General features: G+C 37.6%; 1 protein-coding gene across 1 annotated transcript in view; it reads right to left on the bottom strand.

The window, feature by feature from the left end:
* The window catches only part of FOXP1 (forkhead box P1), a 282,687-nt gene that overhangs the window by 19,088 nt on the left and 236,110 nt on the right, over positions 1-27,489 (bottom strand). Inside the window, 4 exon segments of the mRNA XM_049776850.1 lie at positions 82-161; positions 270-471; positions 11,373-11,456; positions 26,072-26,159. Coding sequence (XP_049632807.1) covers positions 82-161; positions 270-471; positions 11,373-11,456; positions 26,072-26,159 — 454 coding nt within the window.

The following is a 27,489-nucleotide window of genomic DNA, read 5'->3' as shown; positions in this document are numbered from 1 at the left end:
TAAATCTACTTCATCAATATAATGTATCCATGTGCACGTACACCTTTTGATAGAATTGCACATACTGTGTTATTTACTTACCTGCCTAATTAAAGATGCATATGTAAATGGTGGTCTAACTTCGGCGTTCTTATAAAATTCTTGGTTCTGCGCAATATCTGCTAAATGAGAATCATGGTCCTGTTAATATAACTTGAAAAACAAAACAGAGTACTATCACTTAGCATTGCATATGACCGTTCTTCAGGAGGCCAACATAGAGTATCTACCTGAAGAAATGGGCACGTTGTATTTGTCTGAGTACCGCCTACGGATGGGTCCCACCGTGTGCATGCTGGTGGTGGTGATGACGGAGGGGCCTTGTGTGACAGGAGTGATGGGGGCCGTTGGGGTGGTTGGAGTATGAGGTAAGCTCTGTGGAGAAGCCTCTGATGCAGACTTGGAGAGCGTGACACTTGATACCAGATTCAACTGTGAGGGAGGGGAAAAAAGGGTAATACTTAGAAGACCTTCAGAAAAAAAATTTTTTTTAAAAGCACAGTAACCAAAGAAGCATCTAAAGCCAGCAGAAATAATAATAGTAGGAGCTAAGCCAGAATCGTTTCACTAAGTAGATGTTTATGACCAACTAAAATATGGGGAAATGATTATTTTTGTCATCAGTATAAAGTATTCCCTGCAATGTTCTTTCTTTTCTTGGGATGGGTATTTCTCACAGATCATTAAATGAGTGTAGACACAAAATGGGTCACCTCGTCTAGTGAGTTAGAGAAATGTCTAACTAGTGAGTTAGAATCAAATAATTTTCTAGTAACTAGTGATGAGTCTCCACTCCCTTCACCAGAAGCCCAAAGACAGAGTTTCCGTGGTGCCAGTGAATGCCAACATTTTAGAGAATACTGGTTGGAATACACTGGTATAGATCTTAGCTCACCAGAAAGAAAACTTTCTGTGATAGGCTATAACAAGTGAGGAACTGATACTGAATTAAAATAGAATTTTCAGATGGCTATGGGCATTCAGGGCTGTCACTCTGGACAGCACAAGGATACATTATATATACCACCTCCACAATGAAACCTGACTGAGAGAAACGACGACAAATATGTTACCTCTATGGGTGACACTAACGACAGTGGCACTGATCCAGTAAGCCGTCATTGGTTTCTATCAGTTGGCAGAGACACAATTTTGAAAGCTTTATGGATAATCTTCATTAAACTCTATCAAATATAAATCTATTAATTTTAAAAGAATATGGCATATGAGAACCTGGAACTGCAAATTTTTATATTTTTCCCTTTAAGTTTCAAATCTCAGTAATAGAATGGAGTCATCGATTGCATCAAGTCAGGAAATGAATATTTGAAGTACTGTATAGGAAAATGAATGGGCATCAGTACTGTTTTGATTCTCTCTCTTTGATCTACCTACCTAGCTTTCACCTTAAAGCATTTCTCTTATTAATTCTGGAAAAATGGGATTGTCTCCCTTTTCCCAAATCTGTTGTCATAGTAAGTCTGTTATATTAAATCTGGCAACATGAAACAAACTGATTGCTTTCAAAATGTTTATTATTTTACAAAAGTTTGCTATCCTCGATGCATAAAACCACCCCAAATCCCAGAAATGACAGAACTGTAGCTTTACCTGGGTAACAATTTCTCTAACCAGATTGCAAATCACTTAACAAAGTAGGTCTAGTTCACCGTCACTAACTATAGTCCTGAGTAGATGCATTATTTGTAGAAGATATTAAAAATGAGGCTCTTCTGAGAGCATAATCAAAGAACATATTAAAAAAGAGATTCAATTTGTCAGAAAGACTCTACAAAAGACTTTACAATCTAGTAATGAAAAGGCCACAAGAAACTTTTCTAATATGTTTAGGGTAGGACCATAAAAGAACAATGACGAAGAAAATGAAAGATCAAGTAGCATTGGGAAAATACAAATCGAAAAAATAAACAGTGCTGGAAACTGAATTTTGGATCGACTATCTTTTATTTGAACTTTTTTGTTTTTTTAAATGAAGGCAGGGAGGAAGGCTTGGAATGTAGTCAGCAATACAACAGAATACAATGTAACTATGGCAATGAGAAAGGAAACTGCATCTTTACTAATCAAAGGTGAGGTGGGCAGAGGCTCTGCTTTTTATGTGTGTTAGAAACGTGAGTTCATAACACACATCTGCCAACTGGATACCAGCAACAGTTCAATGCAGTAGCCATGTCATGATGAAGCAGAGCTCAGAAGCCCAAAACAGAGGGTTAAGGCTGACCTTCTCTTTGCCCTGGGCCTTAATCATGAACCAGTGGCAGAAAGTATGCATAAGCATCAGCCTAAATAAAGGTCAAGGAAATTATTGTGTGAAAGGTGAAAGCTCATAAAAAATATATATAGCCTTGAAATTCAGAGGTTGCTAAGCTTAAGTATATCAGAACACTTTGGAAAGTCATGGAAAACACTGGTAAACCTCATGTTGGAAACCACCTGCCACTGTCTGGTTTCACTTAATTCTCCCCCCATCACTCACTTGGAGATAATATTTCTCATATTTTACAAATAAGCAAACTGAGGCTCAGTAGAAATTAAATAATTTGCCTCTATTCACAACTGGGCTGCCAAAGTCTAAAACCCACAAATCCGGGGTTCTAGTCCCTTTGTATTATTATCATCATCTTATACCCAGTTAATGAGAAAAACAAACACAAAACAGCTTTTGTTTTTCAGCAAGTTGTTGAAAGGATTCGGAGAAAAGCTTCCATCACTGCCTACAAAAGACATTTCATATTCTGAGGCAAATATAGAGCATTTGGTATTGAAATGACAAAAACAGGACTATACACAACTGCTGCCCCTAAAGAGCTTGCCATCAAATGCAGACATAGGTCAAAGAAAACCAAGCACAAAAACAAGTTTATTTGACTTTACATTTCAAGTTTCTCTTTAGTTTACGAACGCTCCCCTTAATCTTGCTAAATTTACAGTATGCTCCTTTCCAGTTTTGAAGGTAAGATGAACAAGGATCTGCTGGATTCTAGTGTAACTGCCCAAAGCAAAAATCCGTGTAAACATATACAAGCATGTACCCCACTTTTCAGGTGATCAGCATCTAAGGGGATTGGACATGGCACAATGCTTTAAATTGTGAAAGGAATTTGATTATTGTAGCATTTTGCAAAGTTCTTAACACTAAGATTGTTTCTACGAAGGTAAAAAAAAAAGTCCTAGAGAAAAATGAAATCCCTTCAGGTTCACACAATCCACAAAGAAAGATACAGCAGAATTTTCTGAAGGCTTCTGAACACCAGTAGCAAGTGGAAATCAACACTACCTCTGAAGAGAGCAGAGAGGGGGCTTACCAGACTTGACAAATGACACCGTGAGTCACACCCACTGCTGGGCTGTCTCTAATAAGCCACAGAGGAAGCAGCCAATCTCAGCTAATTACCAGATAAAAATGTATTGTAAGGACTCTAATTAGGAAACGCGGATGGAGGTGATCTAATGATTAAATGCAGCATTCGAATGACCCCACCATCGATGTGCAGTGGTGCAAGATGTCACTGGAATATTTTGTAGAAACAGTAATTTTATTTCGAGGAGGGGAGGCAGTCATATTTGCAATGATGGCTATGAGGTAAACTAATTAAAAGACAGTTCCTAGAGGAAGAGGGTGTCTGAGAGCAGCTGTGACCATTCCAAAACCAAGTGCCAAGTCTCAATAGAGGAACTGCAGTCAAGTGGAAAATTTCTGCCTGACCTTTGCCCTAGCTATTAATTTGCAGGAAAACTAATGACACATATACATATTCCCACAAAATTGTTCTAATTGCTAATTTGCCAAAGGAGCCCTGCTTCCAAATTAAACATGACTGTAGCCTGTGAGGGAGGGAAGTAGAAAATGCGGTAAACTCCAAACACAGGGTGCTTTGCCTAGTGAAATCATTTGAAGCCTGAACCAACAAGTTAATGAAACGTCAACCTTGTCAACGGCTATAGAAGTTTCTTGACTTTTAAACTTCATTTGATGATTACATGCTTGTCTTGAGGAGAGGGAAAGGATGGTTTGGGGTGTGTGTATGTGTGTGTGTGTGTGTGTGTGTGTGTGTGTGTGTGTGTGTGTGAGAGAGAGAGAGAGAGAGAGAGAGAGAGAGAGAGAGAGAGAGAGAGAGAGAGGATGCTAAATCTGCTCTTTCAATTAAAATTTTCAAAATTGAAGAACACACCCCTACCAACTCTTTCTTGACTTTTAAACTTCATTTGATGATTACATGCTTGTCTTGAGGAGAGGGAAAGGATGGTTTGGGGTGTGTGTATGTGTGTGTGTGTGTGTGTGTGTGTGTGTGTGTGTGAGAGAGAGAGAGAGAGAGAGAGAGAGAGAGGATGCTAAATCTGCTCTTTCAATTAAAATTTTCAAAATTGAAGAACACACCCCTACCAACGCTTTCTTGACTTTTAAACTTCATTTGATGATTACATGCTTGTCTTGAGGAGAGGGAAAGGATGGTTTGGGGTGTGTGTATGTGTGTGTGTGTGTGTGTGTGTGTGTGTGTGTGTGTGAGAGAGAGAGAGAGAGAGAGGATGCTAAATCTGCTCTTTCAATTAAAGTTTTCAAAATTGAAGAACACACCCCTACCAACTCTTGTTCCTCTCCAAAGAGGAAAGAAATTAATTACAGACTCAAGATCAGAGCCTGCATCAATGGTGTAGATTTTGGTGTGTATGTTTTGTTTAATATAGCTACCTTATGGGGCCGGCAAGGTGGCGCTAGAGGTAAGGTGTCTGCCTTGCAAGCACTAGCCAAGGAAGGACTGTGGTTCCATCCCCCGGCATCCCATATGGTCCCCACAAGCCAGGGGCAATTTCTGAGCCCTTAGCCAGGAGTAACCTCTGAGTGTCAAACAGGTGTGGCCCAAAAACCAAAAAAAAAAAAAAAAAAAAAAAAAAAAAAAAAAAAAAATATATATATATATATATATATATATATATATATATATATATATATTGAGTGAGAGAAGTAGAATGCCTGTCTTGAACACAGGCAAGGGGTGAAGGAAGAGGGAGATGGTGGGAACATTGTTCTGGCGAAAGGGGGGGGGGGTGTTTCTTTATAACCAAATCCCAACTACAAACATGTTTGTAATCATGGTGTTTAAATGAAGATATTTAAAAAAATCACTACCTTAATTGTAAACTATTAAACTGCAACACAATCATGAATTAGAAATAGAAGCATGAGTTTTAGGTTTCTGATCATGGTCAAAGATACCAAAGATGATCCCCCCACCACCATGGAACAGGAAAGCATTGAACTGGGTAGGTTTCTTTGCTTGTTTTCTTATTGTGTTCATTTTCTATTTAAAAAAAGAAATTTCTATATTTAGAAAAGTTAGTAACTGATATTTTTCTACATGGCAAGTTTCCATGATGGGATGATTTAGACAAAGATAATCTCTTTGTAACTGTGGCCAAAAGTTACATTCTTGTGTCACTGAAATTTGCAATAGGATTTTCCACTTTTAACATGGATATGTGCTCAACCTCTATCCACCCCAACCCCCCCCCCCCCCCGAAAACCATTTTCGGAAGCAACAATACTGGAAATATCACCCTTCCCAACTCCTGAAACAGTATCGGCTACTTAATATTCTAGTAGTCCTTTAAAGGATTCAAATTTACTTTTCAAACAGCAAGCTTGTCTCTCATTTAAAGATGATGAGTCACTCCCATTTTTTAAAAAAATAAACAAACCACTGACGTAAACCCCTAACAGAAACAGACTTGTCGTAAGTATTCCCATAAGAACTCATTTTTATTTTTGTTTGTGCTCTTGCCTCACATGAAAACAGATTCTGAGAACAAAAGACAAACCTGAAACCAAAACACCAAGGGACACAACTGCTTAGTAGGGACTTTCGGGCTTACAGAACTCGTTTTTCTGCTGCTGCATTTCCTGGCCTGAGAGGGTTCCAGTCCTGCTTATGTACACATCATTTCTAGACATGAATCACTGGCCCTCACAGCCAGCCTGGCCTTTCTGAGGTTTCGAGGACACCATTAGCAGACTGTGGGGAGACAGGGCAGGGGAGTGGTGGGAGAAGTTGCAGTGGAAGGCCTTCTCAATCTCAGTCTGGCCCTGCTAGACTAGAGTTGGGCTGGAAGGCAAGAATAGAGGGTGACACTGCCCGGAAGTTGAAAACAAGCCCCCACTAGCACAGAGCTTGGGAGGGGAACTTAGTGAGAAAGCATACAGTGTGTGTGTGTGTGTGTGTGTGTGTGTGTGTGTGTGTGTGTGTGTGTGTGTGTGTGTGTGTGTGTGTGTGTGTAGAACCTAGTGAGAAAGCATACTGTGTGTGTGTGTGTGTGTGTGTGTGTGTGTGTGTGTGTGTGACCAGTAGGTGAACCATTTCTCTCCAAGTTAAAAGACCCTCCGCAAAAGGGAGGCACTTTGTTTTTATAGGCACTAAGTACTATTCCACAACAATCCTAATTGCCCTGGCTAGAGTCAAAGAGAACATGTCAAAAGGAAAATGTAACACTGCAGCTCACTTCAAATACCCCAGTTCCTGTGTTTTATAACATTTTCATAAAGAAGGATAGACGGCCTACACTATAATTATTTGCCCACCAAATCTGAAGGAATGTGGTTTCTCCAGGAATTGTTCTCTGGCGTGTAGGAATCCCCTCAAGCAAAATGTACCTCTCATGTATTTGGTATTATAAAGTATGATTTACAATCTTCTCCTGACATAATGGTAGTGAAGCCTTTAAAAAAAAAATCCTTAGCAACTTAATCAAGTCATAACACAGACACGCTTCTTTTTGTTGTTGTTATTGTTTGGTCCTATGAGTTACAAGTCCCTCCAAGGAAATATCTCAGCCAATTCTCTGGGGAGTAAGCATGAAGACAATAACCCCCAAGCAACCCAATTTGCTATTTACTTTGAGAATATAACTGAGTTTGAAACAAAAGACTATCCATCAGTCTCACTACAGTTTGCCCCTGTCTCCATTTGTTCACTTTTGCTTCTCAATATGGGAAAGCAGAACATCTTTTCATACTCAAAATACCACATATCTGACTATTCTGAACATTGGTCAAGAAAGGTTTTCCGGAGGCCGGAGAGATAGCATGGAGGTAAGGCGTTTGCCTTTCATGCAGAAGGTCATTGGTTCGAATCCTAGCATCCCATATGGTCCCCCATGCCTGCCAGGAGCAATTTCTGAGTATGGAGCCAGGAATAACCCCTGAGCACTGCCGGGTGTAGTTCAAAAACCACAGCAAAAAAAAAAAAAAAAAAGAAAGGTTTCCCCACTGTATGCACCCAATTGCTGAGAGACAGCTACCTTCATAAACTTGATTTTATTTATCATCTTACTTGTTTCAATTCATACCTGGTATGCCTCAGAAGTTATTTCTACTTCAGTGCTCAGATATCATGCAGTGCTGGGTATCAAACCAAAGCCTTTTAAATATTGAGCACATGTTCCATCCCCTGAGCCATCTTTCTGGCCCAATGTTCTGGTAAACTTTAACATATTCCTTTCTATCTTTCCTCAATGGGTCAATCTTAATAAACAAAAGATCATACATTTAAAAATAGCCTCACTGATGTTGGGTATTTCACTCTTGTGCAACTGAAGCTTATTAGATTCGTTGCTCTCAAACAGGTACATGCACCGCCGCCACCAGCGAAAATTTCAATAATGCCAACTTCTATTTCTTCCTATTCCTCTCTTAGGTTCATCTTATGTCTCACTTTCCAGAAGTCTTCCTCAAGCCCATCATTCCAGATCCATTATTCTGTTCATTTAAATGTGATCCATGCAGTCTGAGTGTGCCTTTGTGTGTGTATGCATGCTCAGGCACCTGTATATATTTACTTGTACACTTGTCCTAGTAGATAACTAAACACTTTAATTGTAGAAATGGTCTATATTGTTTCAATATATCCACTATATTTTTTGGGCAGTGCACTCATTAAGTATTTGTTAAAGCAAAGGTTTTTTTAAATAAAAGAATGCTCTTTCCAGAAACATTCCATTAACATTTCCGGGAATGAACCAACCTCAGGCCATATCTAAGAACTTAGGAACTGTCCTGAGATGGGCACATCTTCAAATCATCTTAGTCTGAAGATGAGCCCCACAACAGAATTGAGAAAATATGACCATGAGCTAATGAAAGAACAACCCAAGAAAGTCTTGGCTGTTTCTTTGTAGCCAAGAAAGGGTGGAGGATTGGTTACAACAAATGACACTTACCACCCAAATGGCATTTAGCAAAAAGCAATGTTTACACCAAAGCATTCTATTACTTAGTGACTAAGAATTTTAAAATAAACATGAGTTCCCTTTAAACAAAAATGAAGAAAAGAACAAACTTTATAAACTTACTGGCAAGGCTGTAACATGAAAGTCCCCATCTAGGGTTAAAGCTGACTCCCGCTGAAAAGGATATTCATTCGAATATATTACTGTACATTCTATTATTTAAGGTGGAATAAATTCATTATCGGTAATGGGAATATTCTGCACATTAGAATCAATCACCAGATAACTCTGAATCCCTAAAGTTGAAAGAATCAAGGGTTTGCTCTGTACAATATGTCTCCCTCCCATCCCCTTTATTGGCTAGAAGTAAAAATTTATGCAAAACACTATACATCTCCCTTTTATAATTAATTTCCCGATGCCTTACCTATACATATTTTAATAATTCCTGATTTATAAGATGGTATCTATAATAAAATTTTCTATTTTCCAACAAATGAAAAGAAGGCAGGTTCATTCCGGCAACAGAGTGTCACACAATATCTGCTTGTCAGGCACCAATTTTTACTTCTTACATGTAAGTTAAAGGATAAGGAATTTATAATGCTGCCTGTGAGGGGAACCACTTTTCATACACAAATGTGATCTTTTTTTTCCAAAGGGTAATACAACAGTACATTTACATAAACTAATCCAAACAATCTATGTATTTGACAATGGCAAACCTCACACAGACGGCCTATTGTTGGTTTACATCTTGGAGTTCTTTATATTGGCTTGTAGCGCTGCTCTAGCTGTCAAAGGTTTGACTTGGACTCTAAATAAATGGTTATAGAAGTGCTGTGCAGCGATATTGGACTTCTTTGCAAAAGAAAACCTGCTGTGTATGAATTCAAAAGCTATTAATTTTTCAGTCAAAAATATTCGTGCCTATTTCTTTTAATAAAGAAATACTGTGCTGAGCTACTAAGAGATAATGTTGACTAGTGGTAGAGAATTTTCAATAGAGCAGTTAAAAATAAATTTAGTAGGAGGTCCCCTTCAAAGTTATAATTTTCTAGAATGTAAAACATTTTTTTAAATACTAATCAAGGCAAGCTTTACTTTCCCTGTACTTTTCCCCCCATGACTGATTTTCACTGTTGACTGGCTGCTTACCATTGGTTCTCCTGGAGAGTCCCCCAGTGGTCTTTCTGTGACCCTGGTAGGTTAACATGTATGGCACTTGCCAATGCCCATCCCAGCCCTTGCTGAGCCTACTGTGATTCTCTGTCTAGCTTTCATTCCCAAGGAGCCACATAATCTGAAATGAGTCCATTCCTAGAGTACTGAGTTCAAACACTATCCTCTCATTGCTTTGTAATCTTATGCTTCCTCTTGTTTCCAAATGAGAAGATGCAAACCCTTCATCCTGAAGACAACCATTCCCCTGCAGACTAAGCTGGAGAAAAACCCTCAGAGAATTGATCAACTCCTGTGTAAATCTGCTATGTTCAGAGGCTGGGGATTTATCTCAATCATAGAGAATATGTGCTTCTAAAGTATGTGTAAGATCCTAGACTCATTCCTGACACCACAGAAAAAAAAGAAAAAAAAGAAATGAAAATTGTTATGCTGACTGGGTATCTCAGACAAATCACTTCAGGGTCTCATGAATTTGCTTATTTGGGCTCATATTATTCCCAGGAGGCATTGATTGGTACAGGAATGGTAACAACTGATCCCAATGCTGAATGGCCAGGTTTCTTTTTTTTTCCCCTTTCTTTTTTGGTAGCCTACACATTGAGTCCTGCATTTACTGCAAAATACGTGGGAACCAAAGACTCTTTCCGAGTAAAAATGGATGTGCAAAGTGTTTAATGATTTTATGTCCTATATCTCAGTAATGTGTTCTGTTTCAGACATTAATTTTGTCTGCCAACTGCATCTTGGCAGGCTACCATATTTGCTGGGTTAATAGTCTGACTCCGTTTTATTTCTATCACCATAAATCATACATATATGGGTGTATGTTTGCTTTATTTATAGAAAAAAAATCAGTCAAAACAGATAAACCAATACTTTGCCATTATGCTGCATCATTGCATATTGATTAAAATTGCTGGTACTAACTATAGATTGTCAACGCTCAATTAATTTTCACACAGTGACTCCAAGCAAAATCAAATAAAGGCAGTGTACCTTTAAATTTTACAAATCTTAAAATCAAGAGGCAAAGCACTGTCTCCATTTTGAATAATCAGTTGAAGCTACAAGGAAATTTTTAGAAATTTAAGTATATGAGAGATACAACTGTTCAGAGATCAATTTAAAACAAGAAATGAGGCCCAAGATGGGGTTTGGGTATGTGTATGGGGTTAGATGCCTTCTTTCTGCTCTGAAGCTAATTGTTCATGTGCTTAGAAGTACAAGAATTAGGCAAGACATAGGATATTCCTAAAAGTTAAATGCCACTTCAGTGTGCCATGTTTGGACTTCTAACTGTCAAGGGCCAATTTTCCCTTCACATTCTCTAAAGCCATTAGATCCTCTCCATGATACAGCTAAGTATTCTGACAGTACACAGGTTCCCCTGATACCCGAAGATAGACCATTTCTATCTGATGAGGTTAAGTTTTTTGAAGGTAAAACTGGTATTTCCTATTTATTTCCTCTGTAACAGACTGAACTAACCTGACTTATTTTCTCAGCTACTGCCTGCCAGCTCTTCATTTATCTAGACAAAAAATGCCTTTTCTTCTACCTTTCTGGTTTAGCCGGCTGTTCTCTGCATTCCCACAATTCAGAATTGTTTCCTGTATTTTATATGTTCTGTTTTTGTCCAGCAAGCTCTCCTAACGTATTTTAACGCTGCAGTTTAGTATCATCCATTCTTTCTCAAAGAAGACATGCAAGTTTGGACTCAGGACCAAAGACCATGTCTGAATTACCCATAACCTCCATTTAGGCCCTTTTAGGCCCTAAAAGGCAAACATAAACAGTTCACTGAAAATTATTCAGAAGCATTCTTCAACAAGCACTAGCCTCTCCTTGAGGATGAGAAAGCAGAAGAAATATTAAGGCTCTTTCCTTTTGAGTGCTCCAGTACTTACAGGCTGAGGGGCGGCTTTGGGCTCTGTAGACTTCACGTGCAGGTGGGTCATCATAGCTTGCAGGCGTTCTTTGTCTTTTGCAAGCTAGTAGGAAGAAATCATTTTGTTATTTTTTTTGATATCAGAATAAATTCAAGTGGTTTGAAACTATGACACTAGTATTATCATATACACAAATATATTTTAAACCTAAAGTGACACATTCTAAACTAAGCTATGGCTTTATAGCACATGACAAAATCATTTTCATTGCTTAATCGTTTTTGAAATCTCTATGAACATTGCCAAACTCTCATAAGTGGAGGTGCCGGTGTGAGATTTCTCAACAAGAGATGCATTAGCCTTTAGCTGGGAAGTTCTAGACCTGCTGGCACCAAGGAGTTTCATGGAACACAGACAGCTAAAAGGCAAAAACGTGAATCATGCCTATAAACCAGTCTTATTCATGAGGAAGCCAAAGGAAAACGAGCTAGGTAGTTAAAACTCATAAATTTGTCTGTTGTGGCTGTGGAAAAACTCCTAGAGAGATGGAGACATTGATGCAAAATTAACTTCCTGTTTCCTAACTAGTAGGAAGAGATTAAGACAGTGCTGGCCAGCAATGTAAGTGGGGCATGCATGGGGTTGCAAGCAAGGATTGATAGGTTTCCTTTTCAAATGGGGCAGGATAAACTTCATTCATCTAATATGCAGTTACTTGTAGGCTATTTTCATCAAAACAAAAATCTATGTCTTTTCTTTCTATAGAAAAATTACCTTCTGGGGGCTGGAGAGATAGAACAGTGCCTAGGGTGCTTGTTTTATCTGGGCATGTGTGTGATCATAGTTCGAAGCCCCCATCCCCTGTGGTTCCCTAAGTATACCAGGAGTGATTCCTAAGTGCAGAGCAAGAGTAATTCCTGAGCACCACCAGGTATGTCCCAAGATAAAAACAAAAGAAAGAAAAAAGTAATAAATTATCTTTTGAAGACACAGAACTTTGAACTAGGCAATCAAACACTACTTTTGGGTGCTGTTTTACTGTGCTCTCTTGGACTGTTTCACATTGATGTTTTCAATCATTCTAGACATCTGGGCAGAGAGGACACACAATAACTACTTTGTAAAAGGAGTGGGAAATATATTCCCCTAAAATAAAGGTATAGTAGAGGGAACAGCTGTGAAATTTCTGGAAATTATTGAGATGATTACTCGGAGGGGTGGGAGAGAGACAAGGAGAAACAATCTTTGTTCAGTACTTTTATGAACCATCCAAAATAATTCCTTAGAACTGGGGAAGAAATCATCTCGATTATGTCACAATCTTAAATATGTTAAATATTAATTTTTATAAGTCCAAAGTTAAACCAAAGTAAAAAATATCAAAGATGCACATTTGATAACAATGATATTTTCTAAAGAAGGAGAATATTTCAGGAATTGGGGAAGGCAAAAGAAAGGGAAAAGACACAAACACATGAAAGAAAAAGCTTTCTGCTTATCCGAAGTGGATGACTCAGTCTCAAGCCATATCACATTTGATTTTTTTTTCCCCCATTTTATTCCCTTGTGGTACAGGGAGGAATAAATTAAGAAGAAGAAAAAAGCCTTACACTGTTAGCATTTATCTTTCAACAAACAGGAAATGAAAAAGATACCATATTAGGAGCCACTTTATGTTATTTATCCTCTGTTCTTTAGTAAGATATTAAACAGCCAAACTCAAAGATGCTCTGAACACATAATGCTAAAGGAATTTAGTTTTCCAAAGTAACTCAGAACAATTAAAATGTGAGCCGGGACATTTTTTTTTAACAGTAATTTGTTTTTGTATGTAAGTGTTCTAAGTTTTAGATGGTAAAACTAAAATACTCTTGGCTTTAAAATAAAGTTTTGCTCCCATCATCCATGACTGAGCGGATAGTTTCCAAACACCATAAAAGGACTTAGGGGAGAGTAACGAACAGGTACAGAACCTGGAGTTATGCACATGACAGTATACTTCCAGGGTGGAGAAACCTTGTATCTCTTAGGTCAAGGGAATTCCCTTTCTAATCTCCCCAATATTTACTGTGCTTAAACAAAAAAAAAATCATAAATTAATTTTTATTGTTATTGTTGTTGTTTTTAGTATGTTTTTGTTTTGTTTTACTTTGTTTTGATTTCTGTTTTTGAGCTCTGTTTTGTTTTTATTTCGGGACCAGGATTATTGTTTGGTTGTTATATTTATTGCTGTGGTGCCTTTCGGGTTTTTAGTTTGATTTTTTTTTTTTTTAGTATTGTTGTTATGTTTTTCTTCCTTTTCCCCTTTCTTCTTTTAAACAGATATGTATAGCCTCAAGAAGGACTCCTCCTGTTTTTTGTCCCCTCTTTTTTTTCTTCTTTCCTTCAAACAGAACCACATAACTTGAACCATCTTGTTCCATCTCACAAACTGAGGAAGTTACCAAGACCAAACAGTCGTATGAACATTGAGTAGAAATAAAAAATGATCAGACTTAGGTACCAAATCCAAAGGCAACGACAACAGGATCGATACCCAATCTACAACAAGCTAGACACAGAGGGGACCACTTATACTAGCAGTCCGGGGAGCAAAGAAGGAGGATGTGGGGTGCATGTTGGGAATGGGGAGGGGGGGGAGGGAGGACAACATTGGTGGAATGCCCCTGATTCAATGTCACTATATACCTCAAATTTTACTGTGAATGATTTGTAATCCACTTTGGTCAAAATAAAAATCATTATAAAAAAAAATCATGGGGCAGAATCAAGGAATGGATGCCCTTCTTTTTGAAAACCAGAAGTGGCCTGCCATGCTAAACATTACAAATTAAAGGGTGAGAGGTGACATTTACTCAAGAGTCTAATGAATATTAACTGTGGTTTAATTTTGGAATAAACACTGTTGATGTAGCAATTACAAAGACCAAGTAGAAGATCAACTCAAATTCTGTAGCATCCAAAGAAATCATCACCTCTATATACCATGTAAACATCTACAATGCTGACCTCTCACTGGTCAAAGGTTGCAAGCCCATATCTAGAGTATGTACACACAACCACACCAATAAACCTGGAGAGGTTCTTGCCTTTGTATTTTCCCTTGATAAAAACTGAGCTTCATTATTCATTTTGAGAATTATGCCAAGTTTCCTACTTTGTCTCACCTCCAACTACTACCCTCATTGCCTTATTATAAAAGACAGTGTTACAGATTTAAAGGCAAAACCCAAGTTTTAGTGTGATGACTGCGAGCTGGCACTTAACATAAATGAAAAACTGGCAGAGTTTTAGGTGAGTTGTGGATTTTTTTTTTTTTTACTATTACAACTCCAACTCTAACATAGGTTTAATGATTAAAGAAGAAGAGCTGCCAAATGCAGGCTTTTATATTTTCTTTAGGCAAAAAAGACTAAATATTCACACCAACTGAAACCACATCCTTTAGAGCAGCTGTCTTGCATTTATAATACTCACTGGTCCTTCACAAAGCTTTCAAATTCTTTATTACTTTCTATGCCATCATTCCATGAGCTCACCATCCCCATCAATTTTCACAGCATCCCTTCATTATTATAATATGAGAATACAAACATTCAGTATTCGGAAGTATATTTCAGCATTTCTTCATATGTTGTATCACATGAAATAAAGGAGGATAAAAATTCAGTCCAAAGGTGAACTGAAAATCTGGTTGGCAAATTAAAAAAAAATTGTGTGTGTACTATCAAAAGAAAATCTCTAAAAGCTTTCCTGGTTGGCACAGAAATAATATCTGGGAGGAAAGAATGGAAAGAGAGAGAGGGAGAGAGAGAGAGAGACAGAGAGAGAGACAGAGAGAGAGACAGAGAGAGACAGAGAGAGAGAATAAGAAGAGCAGCAACTAACCGTACATTAAGAGGAGCTCCCTATGAAACATTTCTTGAAATTACTCAAGTATCTCAAATTACTGTTTGATAACACAATGTCTAATACCTGGTCCATTGTAGGAACATTAGGGATGAGAGAGGGACATAGAAGATAGGAGTAACTGGGAGGGGACATTTTCTATTTGGTTAAAGGAGGTAGACTTCCAAGGACAATAAGTAATATTTTTCTTCTGAAAAGGGAGTCACATCACAGAACCTCTGGTTTGAATGTTCAAGTTTGGTCACCAATTTTGTAAACTTCAAAGTGAAAAAGGGTTAAGGATGGAGCACTATAATCTGACTGGTAGCTATAGTGCAAGCACTAGAATCTAGCTGTGACTTGAATGTATTCTTTACCCTTTAAAATATTTAATTTCTCCATCTCAATATGGAATGATAATTTCAGGATGTTGAAGGATTGTTTCAAGGATTAGATTCCTGCATATAATCCACTTGGATAGTATAGGAGTCTCACACTTTGTGAAAGCTCATAAAAAGATCAATTTTTTAAAAAAGAAAATGAAATCAATCATTTACTTAGCTTTCTACCGGCGAGTATGTTTGGAATTATTACCAATAGAACATAGATCTCAGGGAGTTTGCAGGTGGTCTAATGAGGGCAAGAGCTCTTGATGTTTTTAAAGAATAGAACAGGAAGCATAGAAAAGATGAAGCCCATTTGTTATGGATTTATCTACTCTATTCTCATTGCTATCTTTCCCTTATTCTAGGCAAATGCTTTCCTAGCCTTTGGCTGATATAGGTCATCTCCTCTTCTATTAGGCATGCCCTCAAATTAGGTTTTAGATAGCCCAGGCTGTGAAAGACCAGAACATGTGTATTATTCTGGATCCACTGATAGCTGCCGAAGGCTAGGAGCTCCATTCAACATCTTAAAAGATAAGAACCAAGGAGATTAAACTCATTCTTTTAGCAGAATAAAAGGGGAACATGATTTTGGGTTCATTTAACATAATCATTTTATGTTGTCAGGAGGACTAATCATTTTAAACCCAATTTGGTAGTTCTCACTTGTGAGAAACAAAAAACTCTACTGCAATAAATGAAGGACTGGGGGATATGTCAAATACCAGAATTACTGAGGACAGCTAAGAAGAGGCCAAGGCACTCACTTGATTTCAAAGAAGCAAAGATGGTTGTAGTCATTCCAAGCTCTTCTGTCCTGTTTCCATATTATACAGTTTGGGAGATAGACCTGCAGAGTGATCTGAGGCCATGGATAAGTTGAGGACAAGGATCTGAGGAGTGGGCAGAAAAGGCTAGAATCTAAATCCTGCCATACCTCATCTGAGTTTTCCATACTGCTGTGATCTGAAAAAATATCACCTTTTCTGTCTTCCTAGAACATATGGAAAAATGTACAAATGTGGAGCCTCCACCAGAAAGGTGGAATTTATAGTTCTAGCAGGCATTTAATTTATGAATAGGCAAGTCTTAATTATTCCCATATAATGGTGATCCCTAATTTAACTAGGATTGCACCAAAATTTGCTAAGCCCCAACATTCCATGGGAGACCCTCTAAATATACAAGTTTCATGAGGCAGATATGAAAAACTCCATTCCCTTGCATGGATCTATCCTTTAAACGGTGTCTAGGTTTTCTCGATAGTTTTGTATACAAAGGTGGTTCAACAGACCCAATGGAGGCAGAATCTATCTAGTTATACAGGTTTTGAAAGGGCTATGATCAAAAGAAAAGAAGTGTCAGGGGAGAGAAGCAGAAACTAGTCTTCTATCAAATGGCGCATTTACCCAATAGCTATTTTCTACCTATTGTATCAAACTATGGTTCATTCCTGAGCCTTCAAAACTTGGCACTAGTGAAAACTTGTAAACGATTTCCTTAACACTAACTACAACTCTCAGGTGCTAGGCAATCTATGGCTCATTTCACCCCAATCGAAGAATTTCCCTACTTTTATTGTATTCTGTCATCATCTTAACATTCCTTACATGTTATTATTAAAGACTCTCTTGACATTTAAAGCAGACACATAGTAATACGCAGTCATAGTCTAGGAATTCTAATGCTCACAGTTAAGTAGTATTTTAAATTATGAAAAAATTCAGGAGCTTGCTTTTCAACGAGGAACATGGAAGCACGAAGAACACAGAAACTCTCTATTTCTTGGCTCCAGTCACAGAGCAGTGGCAATACAAAGCTACAATACTATTAGGTCCTCTTTCCAGCATGCCCTGATCGATTTCAGAAGTACTCTTCATTGCCTTGATGGGATTAGAAAGGTCCAAAGGCAAGCATATTACGGAAAATGTATTTGCAAAATTCTGGGAATTAGTGGAATCACAAATAACAATGATTATGTTGGAATAGTCATAAAGTTCCTAAAATATTTATCTGTGTTATTGTCTTAATGCCTCCTTCTGTTAACAAAAGTCACACACTTTTTACTAACTTGATGTAATCTTAGAATTTATAGTACCTCATGGAGATTAGAAAACTTTGGAATGATCCCCTATACCACTTTCCCTGTTACTATGGATTGCTCAGAAGGAAGTTCAAAAAGCAATAAATGGACATAGTGTCACAGCCAAGTCTGAAAATCAGAAACTAGCAGTTTCTGTGTAAATGCACAACCCCAACTTGGCCACCATAATCACCAGGTAAAACATGGAAGAGAGCACTGTGCAATAAAGTAATCTGGGCTACAGTGGCTGGCATAGACTCCTGAGCATTGCTCATTATTTGCTATTGGTTTTTAAAATTCAGTAAGCCAGGACTTACTCCTGGCTCTGTTCTTAGAAATTACTCCTGGCAGTGCTCAGGGGACCATATTGGATGGCAAGGATCTAGCCAGGGTCATGTATATGCAATGTAAGTGTCCTAACTGCTGCACTATCATTGCAGCCACTCACCAGCACTTCTAAGATTCAGTATTAGACTCCTCTGTAATGGGGAGTGGCACAAAAAATATATTTCTTTAACTGCTAAGAAGTCAAGTATTAATAAGGACACCACTGATTTATAGTCAGGCTCATTGGGTATAAACTTATATAATATGTTCCAAATATTATCTTTTATCATTAAAAAATTACTTGGGATTGGGATGTACCTCTGTACCTCAATGTTAGAGTATCTTCCTTGCATGTGTGAGACTCTGAGTAGGACCAAAGTAGGACCAAAAAAAAAAAAAAAAGACTCAGAATAGAGGGATTAGAATAATTACCATCAAATGCCTAGAATAATGCATTGGCAATAAAAAAAAATCCTTTCAAATGTTTTTTCAGTTGTTCTATGAATAACTGCAAGTTGATCAACAGCATTCAACAGGCTCTCTTCCACAGTCAATGGATTCAAAATGACCAATAGGGTGAGTAACGGGCCAGTTTTGCTCAGGACTTGCCCAGTTATTGAAGAGCTTAATAAAAACTCAGATCCTTTGGACAAACTACTTGATCATTTTTGAAATTCAAAATCTGAAACCTTAGGAATCCTGCTAGACTCAAGTTAATCACCTGAATTCTTGTGAACTGGTGGCGGGGGGGGGGGGGGGGAGAATATATATATTAAAGAAACAATAAAGACTTTCACCTTATATATAATCCAGGCAAATCCTTCTTCCCCCGTCTCTTCTGTTCTCACTCTTAAACTCACATGGTAGAGGAATGAAACCTATGCTTTTGCCACCCCTACTAGGCTACACAACACAGGCAGGAGATTTTCTTAGTCATCTGTACCCAGGACTTTAAAAATAGATTTTTGGTAAACAGTAACTCAATGGAACATAACATTAAAGACTAAAAGGTATCCAGCTATCACTTCCCATTCCCTGTAAATTGGGTAGGTTAACTCTGTTAGGGTCACTAGCTCCTATTTGCCAGGGCAGTTTTTAATATGCACTTTAAAGGGTCTTTAGGCGAAGGGGTAGAGGAAGTCAGCCATGAGCCCTATGCTGACATGTGCTGAGTTTGGGTGCCAAAGAGCTTTTAAAAAGAAATTAGAATGATTGGTTCTGCTTAGTATGAAAACCTATAAGAAAAAGTCTTGCCTGGGATAAAAGCTCAGGTCAAAACCAGGGCACAGAGATTGTGTAGCTTGACGTTCTTACCTCCAAATGCACCAGCAATATAAAATGGCACCATTCCTTTTTTGCAAAGGCATACTAAAATAAGGAGAAATTTTATATATCTACTAGGGATAAGAACCCATACATGTTATAATACAGGGGCACCTCCCACCCTGAATATGTGTCATGTGGACCCAACTTAGACTCCATGTGAGCAGACAGCAACCGTCCAATGCCGAGCCCTAGAGCCCAGACATAGAATGGACACAGTTTTCTGCAACAGCACCAGGAACCAAACTACTCCTGGCAGGCACGGAGGACCATATGGGACACCGGGATTCAAACCAACCACCTTAGGTTCTGGATCGGCTGCTTGCAAGGCAAACACCGCTGTGCTATCTCTCCGGGCCCAGTTTTTGGTTTTCTTTTTCTCATTTTCTTCTTTTCTTTTCTTTTTTTTTTCAAACAGAGCCACATAACTTGAACTATCTTGTTCTACCTCATAAATTGAGGGGGGAAAAATGGATGATACCAGAATCAAACAGTCAGTCATATAAATACTGAGTAGAAATTAAAAAATGAAAAAAAAAAAAGAAACAAAAAATTATCAGACTAAAACACCAAACACAAAGTCAATGACAACAGAATTGATACCCAATCTTCAACAAGCTATACACAGAGAGGAGCAGTTATATTAACAGTCTGGGGAGCAAAAGAGGGGGATGCTGGGAACAGGGTTGGAGGGAAGACAACATCTTGATGAGAATACCTCTGATTCAATGTTACTATGTGCTTTAAATATTACTGTGAAAGACTTGTAACTCATGTTGATTGCAATAAAAATTATTTAAAAAATGAAATTAGAATTAAAAAAAATGTTAAATGCTGGGACACATATTATGGTTAGGGTTCCCAGGTTCAATTCCCAGCACTTCATGATTCCCAAATTCAGACCAGGAGGTCCCTGAGAACTGGTCCCATTACCACAGGACATAAGCAACATTTTGGGGGGGCCCTTGCAGCAACCTGACAGTACAGTTTGCTGATCATCACAAGTGGGTCCCCTGGGTCCCTGATCACTGCTTGACAGCAGCCCCTCCCCCAAAACAAATCTTAACAGCCTCATTTATTCAAAATCCATTTTAACACACCAGAAAACATTCTGAAATTTAGCAAGGTCATATGAATAGAGAACAGAGTACAGCCGATTTTTGTAATCAGAAAAATCTACCTATACCACAAACATCTCATTTTGTTTTGTTTTGTTTTGTTTTTTTGGGCCACACTCACTTGATGCTCAGGGGTTATTCCTGGCTAAGCACTCAGAAATTGTCCCTGGCTTGGGGAGACCAAATGGGACACCGGGGGATCGAACCACGGTCCTTCCTTGGCTAGCGCTTGCAAAGCAGACACCTTGCCTCTAGCGCCACCTCGCCGGCCCCAACATCTCATTTTTCTAAAGAGAAATCTGTCTTAAGTTTTTTCCCCATTTCCATGAAATGAAATAGTTTTCTCAGGGCAGGAGAGATAGCACAGTGGGAAGGTGTCTGCCTTGCATGCAGCTGACCCAGGACAAACCTGAGTTCGATTCCCCGCATCCCATATTGTCCCCCAAGTTGCCAGTAGTGATTTCTGAGCACAGAGCCAAGAGTAAACCCTAAGCACTGCTGGGTGTGGCCCAAACTCCCCACCCCCCAAAAAAAAGCCAAAGAAAAAATTTAGTTTTCTCTTTTATAAAGTGCATTATATGACTACAGACATGATTGTAGTTGGGTTTCAGTCAAAGAGCTTAAATAAAGATTTTTTAAAGTTCATTTTGAGATGCCTTTCATGATGCTTCATTTTTAGCTCACTGGTTAAGCGATATAGCACTTGAATGAATCTAGATAAGTGGATCAATGTAAATTAAACTCCTAGGTCCATGTCTGATCAACAGCAGGTTCTCAACTATCAAGGAAACTTCAAGTGCTTGCCTATGCCCATGGCTACTGGAATGGGCAATTCTTATATTTAATGTTGTCAGTTCCCTGTGTCTGTCCCCTTTGCATTCTGTATATGAGAGGGAATATATTGGGGCCGGGAAGGTGGCGCTAGAGGTAAGGTGTTTGCCTTGCAAGCACTAGCGTAGGATGGACCGCAGTTTGATCCCCCAGCGTCCCATATGGTCCCCCAAGCCAGGAGCGACTTCTGACAGCATAGCCAGGAGTAACCCCTGAGCATCAAATGGGTGTGGCCCAAAAACCAAAAAAAAAAAAAAAAAAAAAAAAAAAGAAAAAGAAAAAAAAGAAAAGGAGAGGGAATATATTTTCTGATCTGTATGACAATATAATAAGACAGCTGATTATGGGAACTCTTCATTTCTTCCAGTTCTAACTCAACTCAGACTACATATGATAGAAGACCATTGTAAGTTGGCATTTAGCAGATGAAATCTTAACATTCCTTGATCCCAAAAAGTGATGTTCCTCACTCAAATAATTTCTGCTGTTCATCTGCCATAATACTAGGTGTTTATAAGTAGAATACAAGAGGCTCAGACAACTTCTTGGGATTTATAATATTGATTTTAAGATCGAAAACTAATTGTTATCTATTTTATTTGTAAAACATAAAAGCACAACTATCTTTATAATAAAAAAAAAATTTCAGGGCTGGAGAATAGTACAGCAGGTTAGGCATTTGTGTTATGTGTGGATGACCAGTTTGATCCTCAGCATCCCAGGAGTGATTTCTGAGGCACAGAGCCAGAGTACCCTGAGAGCTGCCAGAGTTATGAAAGGAAGGAAAGAAGAGAGGGAGGCAGAGAGGGAGGGAGGAAACATTATATATTTTCATATTTTCTAATAAAACAAAAATATTCTCCTAGAGCAGATTGGGCAAGTCTAAGTCCCTCTAATCTAACCCCTAGATTTCGCTTGGTTGACTGTACTCCCACCATTAAAATCTTAAAAGCTTTCTTGTTTGACTCAAGAAGACTATTTATTGCACAAAAGCACTACAATGATAAACATCACAGGCCGCAATATTCTCCATAAAGGTATTAAATGAAATTAAAAAAAATAATTTAAATCACAACTAATTTTTAGGTAGGCTTAACTTTTAGGTAAGAGAGAGAACCAAGGATTTTGGTTCAGAATTAAGGTTTCTGAATTTTGAAATTGAGAGACTGAAAAAAAATAGCAAGATAGCTCTCCAGTGGCCTTCACTAGATTTGGCTGTATCTGGTGCTGGCTTCCTCTATCTCCTAAAATTCTCTGATGAAATCCTGTTATAGTAATTCTCTAAGGAAAACATAACAAACTTCTTTACTCCAATTTGAGGCGACTGGGTTTGCTTTTACAATGAGACACATATGCAGCCTTATTTTAATATGTCAAGACTAAAAATCTAAAAATTGCTCTACAAAGAAAAACCTTGCACATTAGGTAACAGAGGGAGATTTCTTTTCTTTCTTTCTTTTTTTTTTTTTTTGTTTATTTTGGTTTGGTTTGGGCCACACCAGGAGGTGCTCAGGGGTTACTCCTAGTTCTGTGCTCAGAAATCACTCCTGATGGCTCAGGGGACCATTTGGGATGTTGGGAATAGAACCGGATTGGCTGCATGCAAGGCTAATATCCTACCCACTGTACTATTGCACTGGTCCCAAGTTTTCACCTTCTAATCCCATACATGATGATCAACCCTTGGTATAACTTAATTTTAACTACTCTTTCCTGTAGTATTCAGTACATTGTTTTTCAAATTCAAGTTAATAGAGACTAATTTTGTAAATACACTTCAAGGTAAATAGAGACTCACTGGGAAATATTTTCTTTAAGGAAAAGAGAAGTAGACCTCAGTTATTCATGTGCAGGATATCTGCCTGTCACATGAAGCTGCTATTGGCAGAACCTGGCTAACATGTTGACAGAATCTGTTTCGAAAACTAAGGAACAAAAGAGGTTGGAGGGAAAGAAGTCTTCTCAACAGCAAGGAACACAGAGAACAAGTTAGAAGCACTGTGAAGCAAATTGTCTTTTTTTTTTTTTTCTGATCTAGACCAGCTTAGCAAATATCTTTTGCTAGGGTGAGCCAAATAAAAAATATTTTCAGTTTTGCAGACCCAGGGACTGATGCAATTATTTAATTGTAATGCTGGGATGCAAAAGTAGCCATAGATGATGTATCAATAAATGAGTGTGGGGCCGGAGAGATAGCATGGAGGTAAGGCGTTTGCCTTGCATCCAGAAGGACAGTGGTTGGAATCCCAGCATCCCATATGGTGCCCCGTGCCTGCCAGGGGCAATTCCTGAGCGTAGAGCCAGGAGTGACCCCTGAGCGCTGCTGGGTGTGACCCAAAAATCAAAAAAAAATAAATAAATAAAAATAATCATTTAAAAATAAATAAATGAGTGTGACTGTATTCAGGTACAATGTGTAATCTCTTCTTTTGATCTTCCCCCATCCCCACCCCAACCAAAGAGTCCAAAAGAAAGAAAAAAGTTAACAGATGGGATTTGGTCCACGATTCAGTTTTCCAACCTTTGTTCTTGACAAACTCAAACCCTAGCAATTGTCCCAAGTTTTGATGACACCAAACCCTTCAGAATTAGTCCCTTCTTTCATTAAAGCAAACTAAAATAAAATAATAGATGACTACCATAGAATAACTTAAGGCCAGATTTCTACCAATTTCTGCCACAAGTTGAACAACCTGGCATCAATCTGATTTCATGCTGAAGGAGATTCAGTAAGTAATACAGCTTAATAATAATTAAAGAAGCCTTTTATCAGTTTGTACTAATCCTAGGCCACACCTTCTAGAAAACAACAGTGAATCTGCTTACAGAAAGTCATTTGACTAAATGAGGTTCTAATTTATTTCTCCTAACCACTTAAAGAATGATGAATAAAAATAGACAATTAGATCCTTATTAACTGAAAATGGTTGGTCCCACATTCAGCTCTATAGTCAGAAATGCCTATCTGGGTGAAAGATGATAATTCTAGTAAGTGGTTTAATTTAATTTAAATGCTAATTAAAATTTAGTTTTTATAAAATAAATGCAAAATTTTTCAGCACTTTCTAGATACTGGTATATGTAAACTCAGGTAATAATACCATATAACTCTACTGAAACCAATCATTAAGGCTTTTCTGTGTTTAAAACATAAGTTAAATTTTGAAATAAAATAAACTACGTATTTTTTGTCACTAAACAGACTGAATTTAATGATGTTTCCAAAGACAAAAAATTGGTATTTGCCTCTATAAATATCAGGTGTTCTAATAAGTTCATAGTTGTAGTTCAAATGAACATAATGTTAACTAGCTAAAGAAAATAACTTTTGATATATTCTTATTAAAAATGTAATTTTTATAAAAGATAACTAATTTTAAAAAATCTTTCCTAACCTGAAAAGTCACAACAAAAAGTTTTAAGTCTGTTTTGGCTGATTTTTCTTTCTAACTATTTGAAGCTGTAAATGACTTAACTCAGTAAAATTCCAAATGTAATTATCTTCTGTACTTAGCCTAGGGCTCTCCATATATATCAGCATTGCTGTCTTGCATACAAAATAGGCTTTTCCATGGCTGGTAACAATATAATGTACAACTTTGTTTTAATTTCGGCTAACCTCTTGCCTACACTAAACCAGCCAGAGGAAGAAGCTTCGTTGAGTCATCAAGCACTCAAAAGCATTTTGGAACACAGTTGCATAAATGGGGTTTTGTAGGGTCAGGCTTTTGCAATTGTACATTTTAATAATCTCCATTTCTGACCCAATTTTTACTTTTAGAAACAAATTTTCTATTAATTATACCAAGAATGGTATTATTATTAAAACATATGATTCATCAACAAGTTACATCAGGAAGTAGAAAAGCCATGTTGAAAAGACCCACCTATGCTCTCATCTCACAAACTGTTCCCCAGGAAAATCCACAGTATGTTCTCTTGTCATCAACTATATTCGACATAACACAACCCCAATGAGTGCCCAAACACAAGATGATCTATGTGCGTATATATACATATAGATGTATGATATAGCATAAACATATTTAAGCATACACCCATATGTGTATATATCTTATAAATACATGTTGTATCTATCAGATCTAAATATATGTATGAATGAGTTTGACTATCAACTATAAACTAAATTATAAAAATGAATGCTTAAGTAGAAATGCTGCACAGTAAACTTCTCAGTGATGGAAAGAGAAGGGAAAATGCAAAATTAAGAATAATTTCATGTATTCTTTCTATGTGTACACCTGTATTCACGTGTGCATACTCCCCAGTCTTGCTTACTCTCACTCTCTCCACACATACACTATTTTTTTCAATCTCTCTCTCCAGCTGGTCTTCCTTTCTTCAGACTAATTTAAAATATAGCATGTTAAGAGTCTTAAACCAGTAACAAATAGCCAGAAAGTTAAAAAGAGAAAAGTGAATGAAAAAGAGGGGACTGAAAAGGAGAGATAGAGAAAGGTATAGAAAGGGAGAGGGAAAAGGAGAGGAAGTTTCAATTGGCTGCATACACATTTATGTATCAAGTATTGAAATATCAGAGCAGCAATTCAAAAAAAAAAATAAACACAAACTGCACTTTCCCAAAGAATTAAAAATTAAACAGTTAAAGAATATAAAGGATCCAAGTAGTTTTTGGATCTCTCAATCACTAATGAATATACAGAACTTATTACAGAACACTATAGACATTGGTAATTTGAGAAATAACTGAGGCAATATTAAAAATAAATTTGGTTTTACCTGTAGCTCTAACTGCTGTACAACCTGCATTTGTACTCTACATTGAGCTGTACTTCTATCGTCCAGCGCATGCTCACTGTTGAGATGTCTGCAACAATACATAGAAAATCATTAAGTGAAATGGAGAAACAAAAGAGGAAAATATAAGTTACCAGGATGCTTAAATAAAACTGGGCAGCGTGTTTATTAGTTCACAATGGATAGTTTTGTGGGTGGCCTGCCCTTTTCATCCCCACCATTTAATACTATCATTACATGGAATTTAGTACACTGTTAATACCAAAATAAAAGTCTGCCAGGGAGAAGTTCTCCAGGGCATCTGTAGACAACCATTTACACACGATTAGGAAAATTTAAGAGATTAAGGCAAGTCAGCATTCAAGACCATCTCATTGGAGAGAAATCTGAGACAGGGCCTACTGGATATTTCAAAAGAGTCTACTTGGTCTGGGTCTGAACCCTTGTTCAAAGGATTTGAGCACTTATTTACAAGTTAACTGATTTTTATATCATTGATGACATATCCTTATATGGAAAAGTATTTAACAGAAATGCAAAGAGTGGAAAAACAACTTTCAACCTGAAATCTGAAACATGAACCTATACATGCAATTTATATACCAATGAGAGGGGAAGATGCAGACAATTACTTAAAAGGAAAACTCTGCCTGGGATTTTGGCTGCTAATCGTCTAAATACAGAGTTTGTAGATGATTCAGGCCACATGCTGAGTAGGCCTGTCTTGTGGTCCTTTTACTATTTATTATATTTTCAAACAGGGAAATGGCTAACAAAATGAAATTTTCAATCCATTATACCAGATGTAGAAGCTCTGATAATCAAAGGGGGTGAATCAAACCTAAAAGAGTAAAATTATAATTTCGGTATTCTAAATTACTCAGTCTTATTAACTACACAAAATAAGCACAGAAGGAGATATTTGCTTCAAGTTCTATTACCCTCATTATCAAAACATGTAGGCCAAAGCACAATTTAGATTTATGATAAAATTATCTAAAACTTTAAAAGCTAGAGAGATCACTGATTTTTTTGTTTTGTTTTGGGATCACACCTACCAGTGCTCAGAAGTTACTCCTGGCTCTGCACTCAGAAATTGCTCTTAGCAGGCTCAGGGATCATATGGAATACCAGGAATAGAACCTGACTTGGTCCTGGGCCGGCTGCATGCAAGGCAAACACCCTACCCTCTGTGCTATTACTCTGGTCCCAAAATCACTGATTTTTAAGACATTGGTGTGCTACCCTATTGTCTTTGCTCAGAACATATGAGAAACTTAGAAATTTAGAACCTATGATTGCAATCTTTCAAAACAAATAAACCTCTAGCACTTAACTAGGTTAAAATTAAGCTTTACTCCTTCTTTGTTAATGCAATCCCCCCTGCTTAACAGCACTCA

This window comes from Suncus etruscus, chromosome 7, assembly GCF_024139225.1.
Source record: "Suncus etruscus isolate mSunEtr1 chromosome 7, mSunEtr1.pri.cur, whole genome shotgun sequence".
Taxonomy (NCBI): Eukaryota; Metazoa; Chordata; class Mammalia; order Eulipotyphla; family Soricidae; genus Suncus; species Suncus etruscus.
The sequence above is the reverse complement of the archived record's forward strand: the minus strand, read 5'-3'. Positions and strand labels throughout refer to the sequence as shown.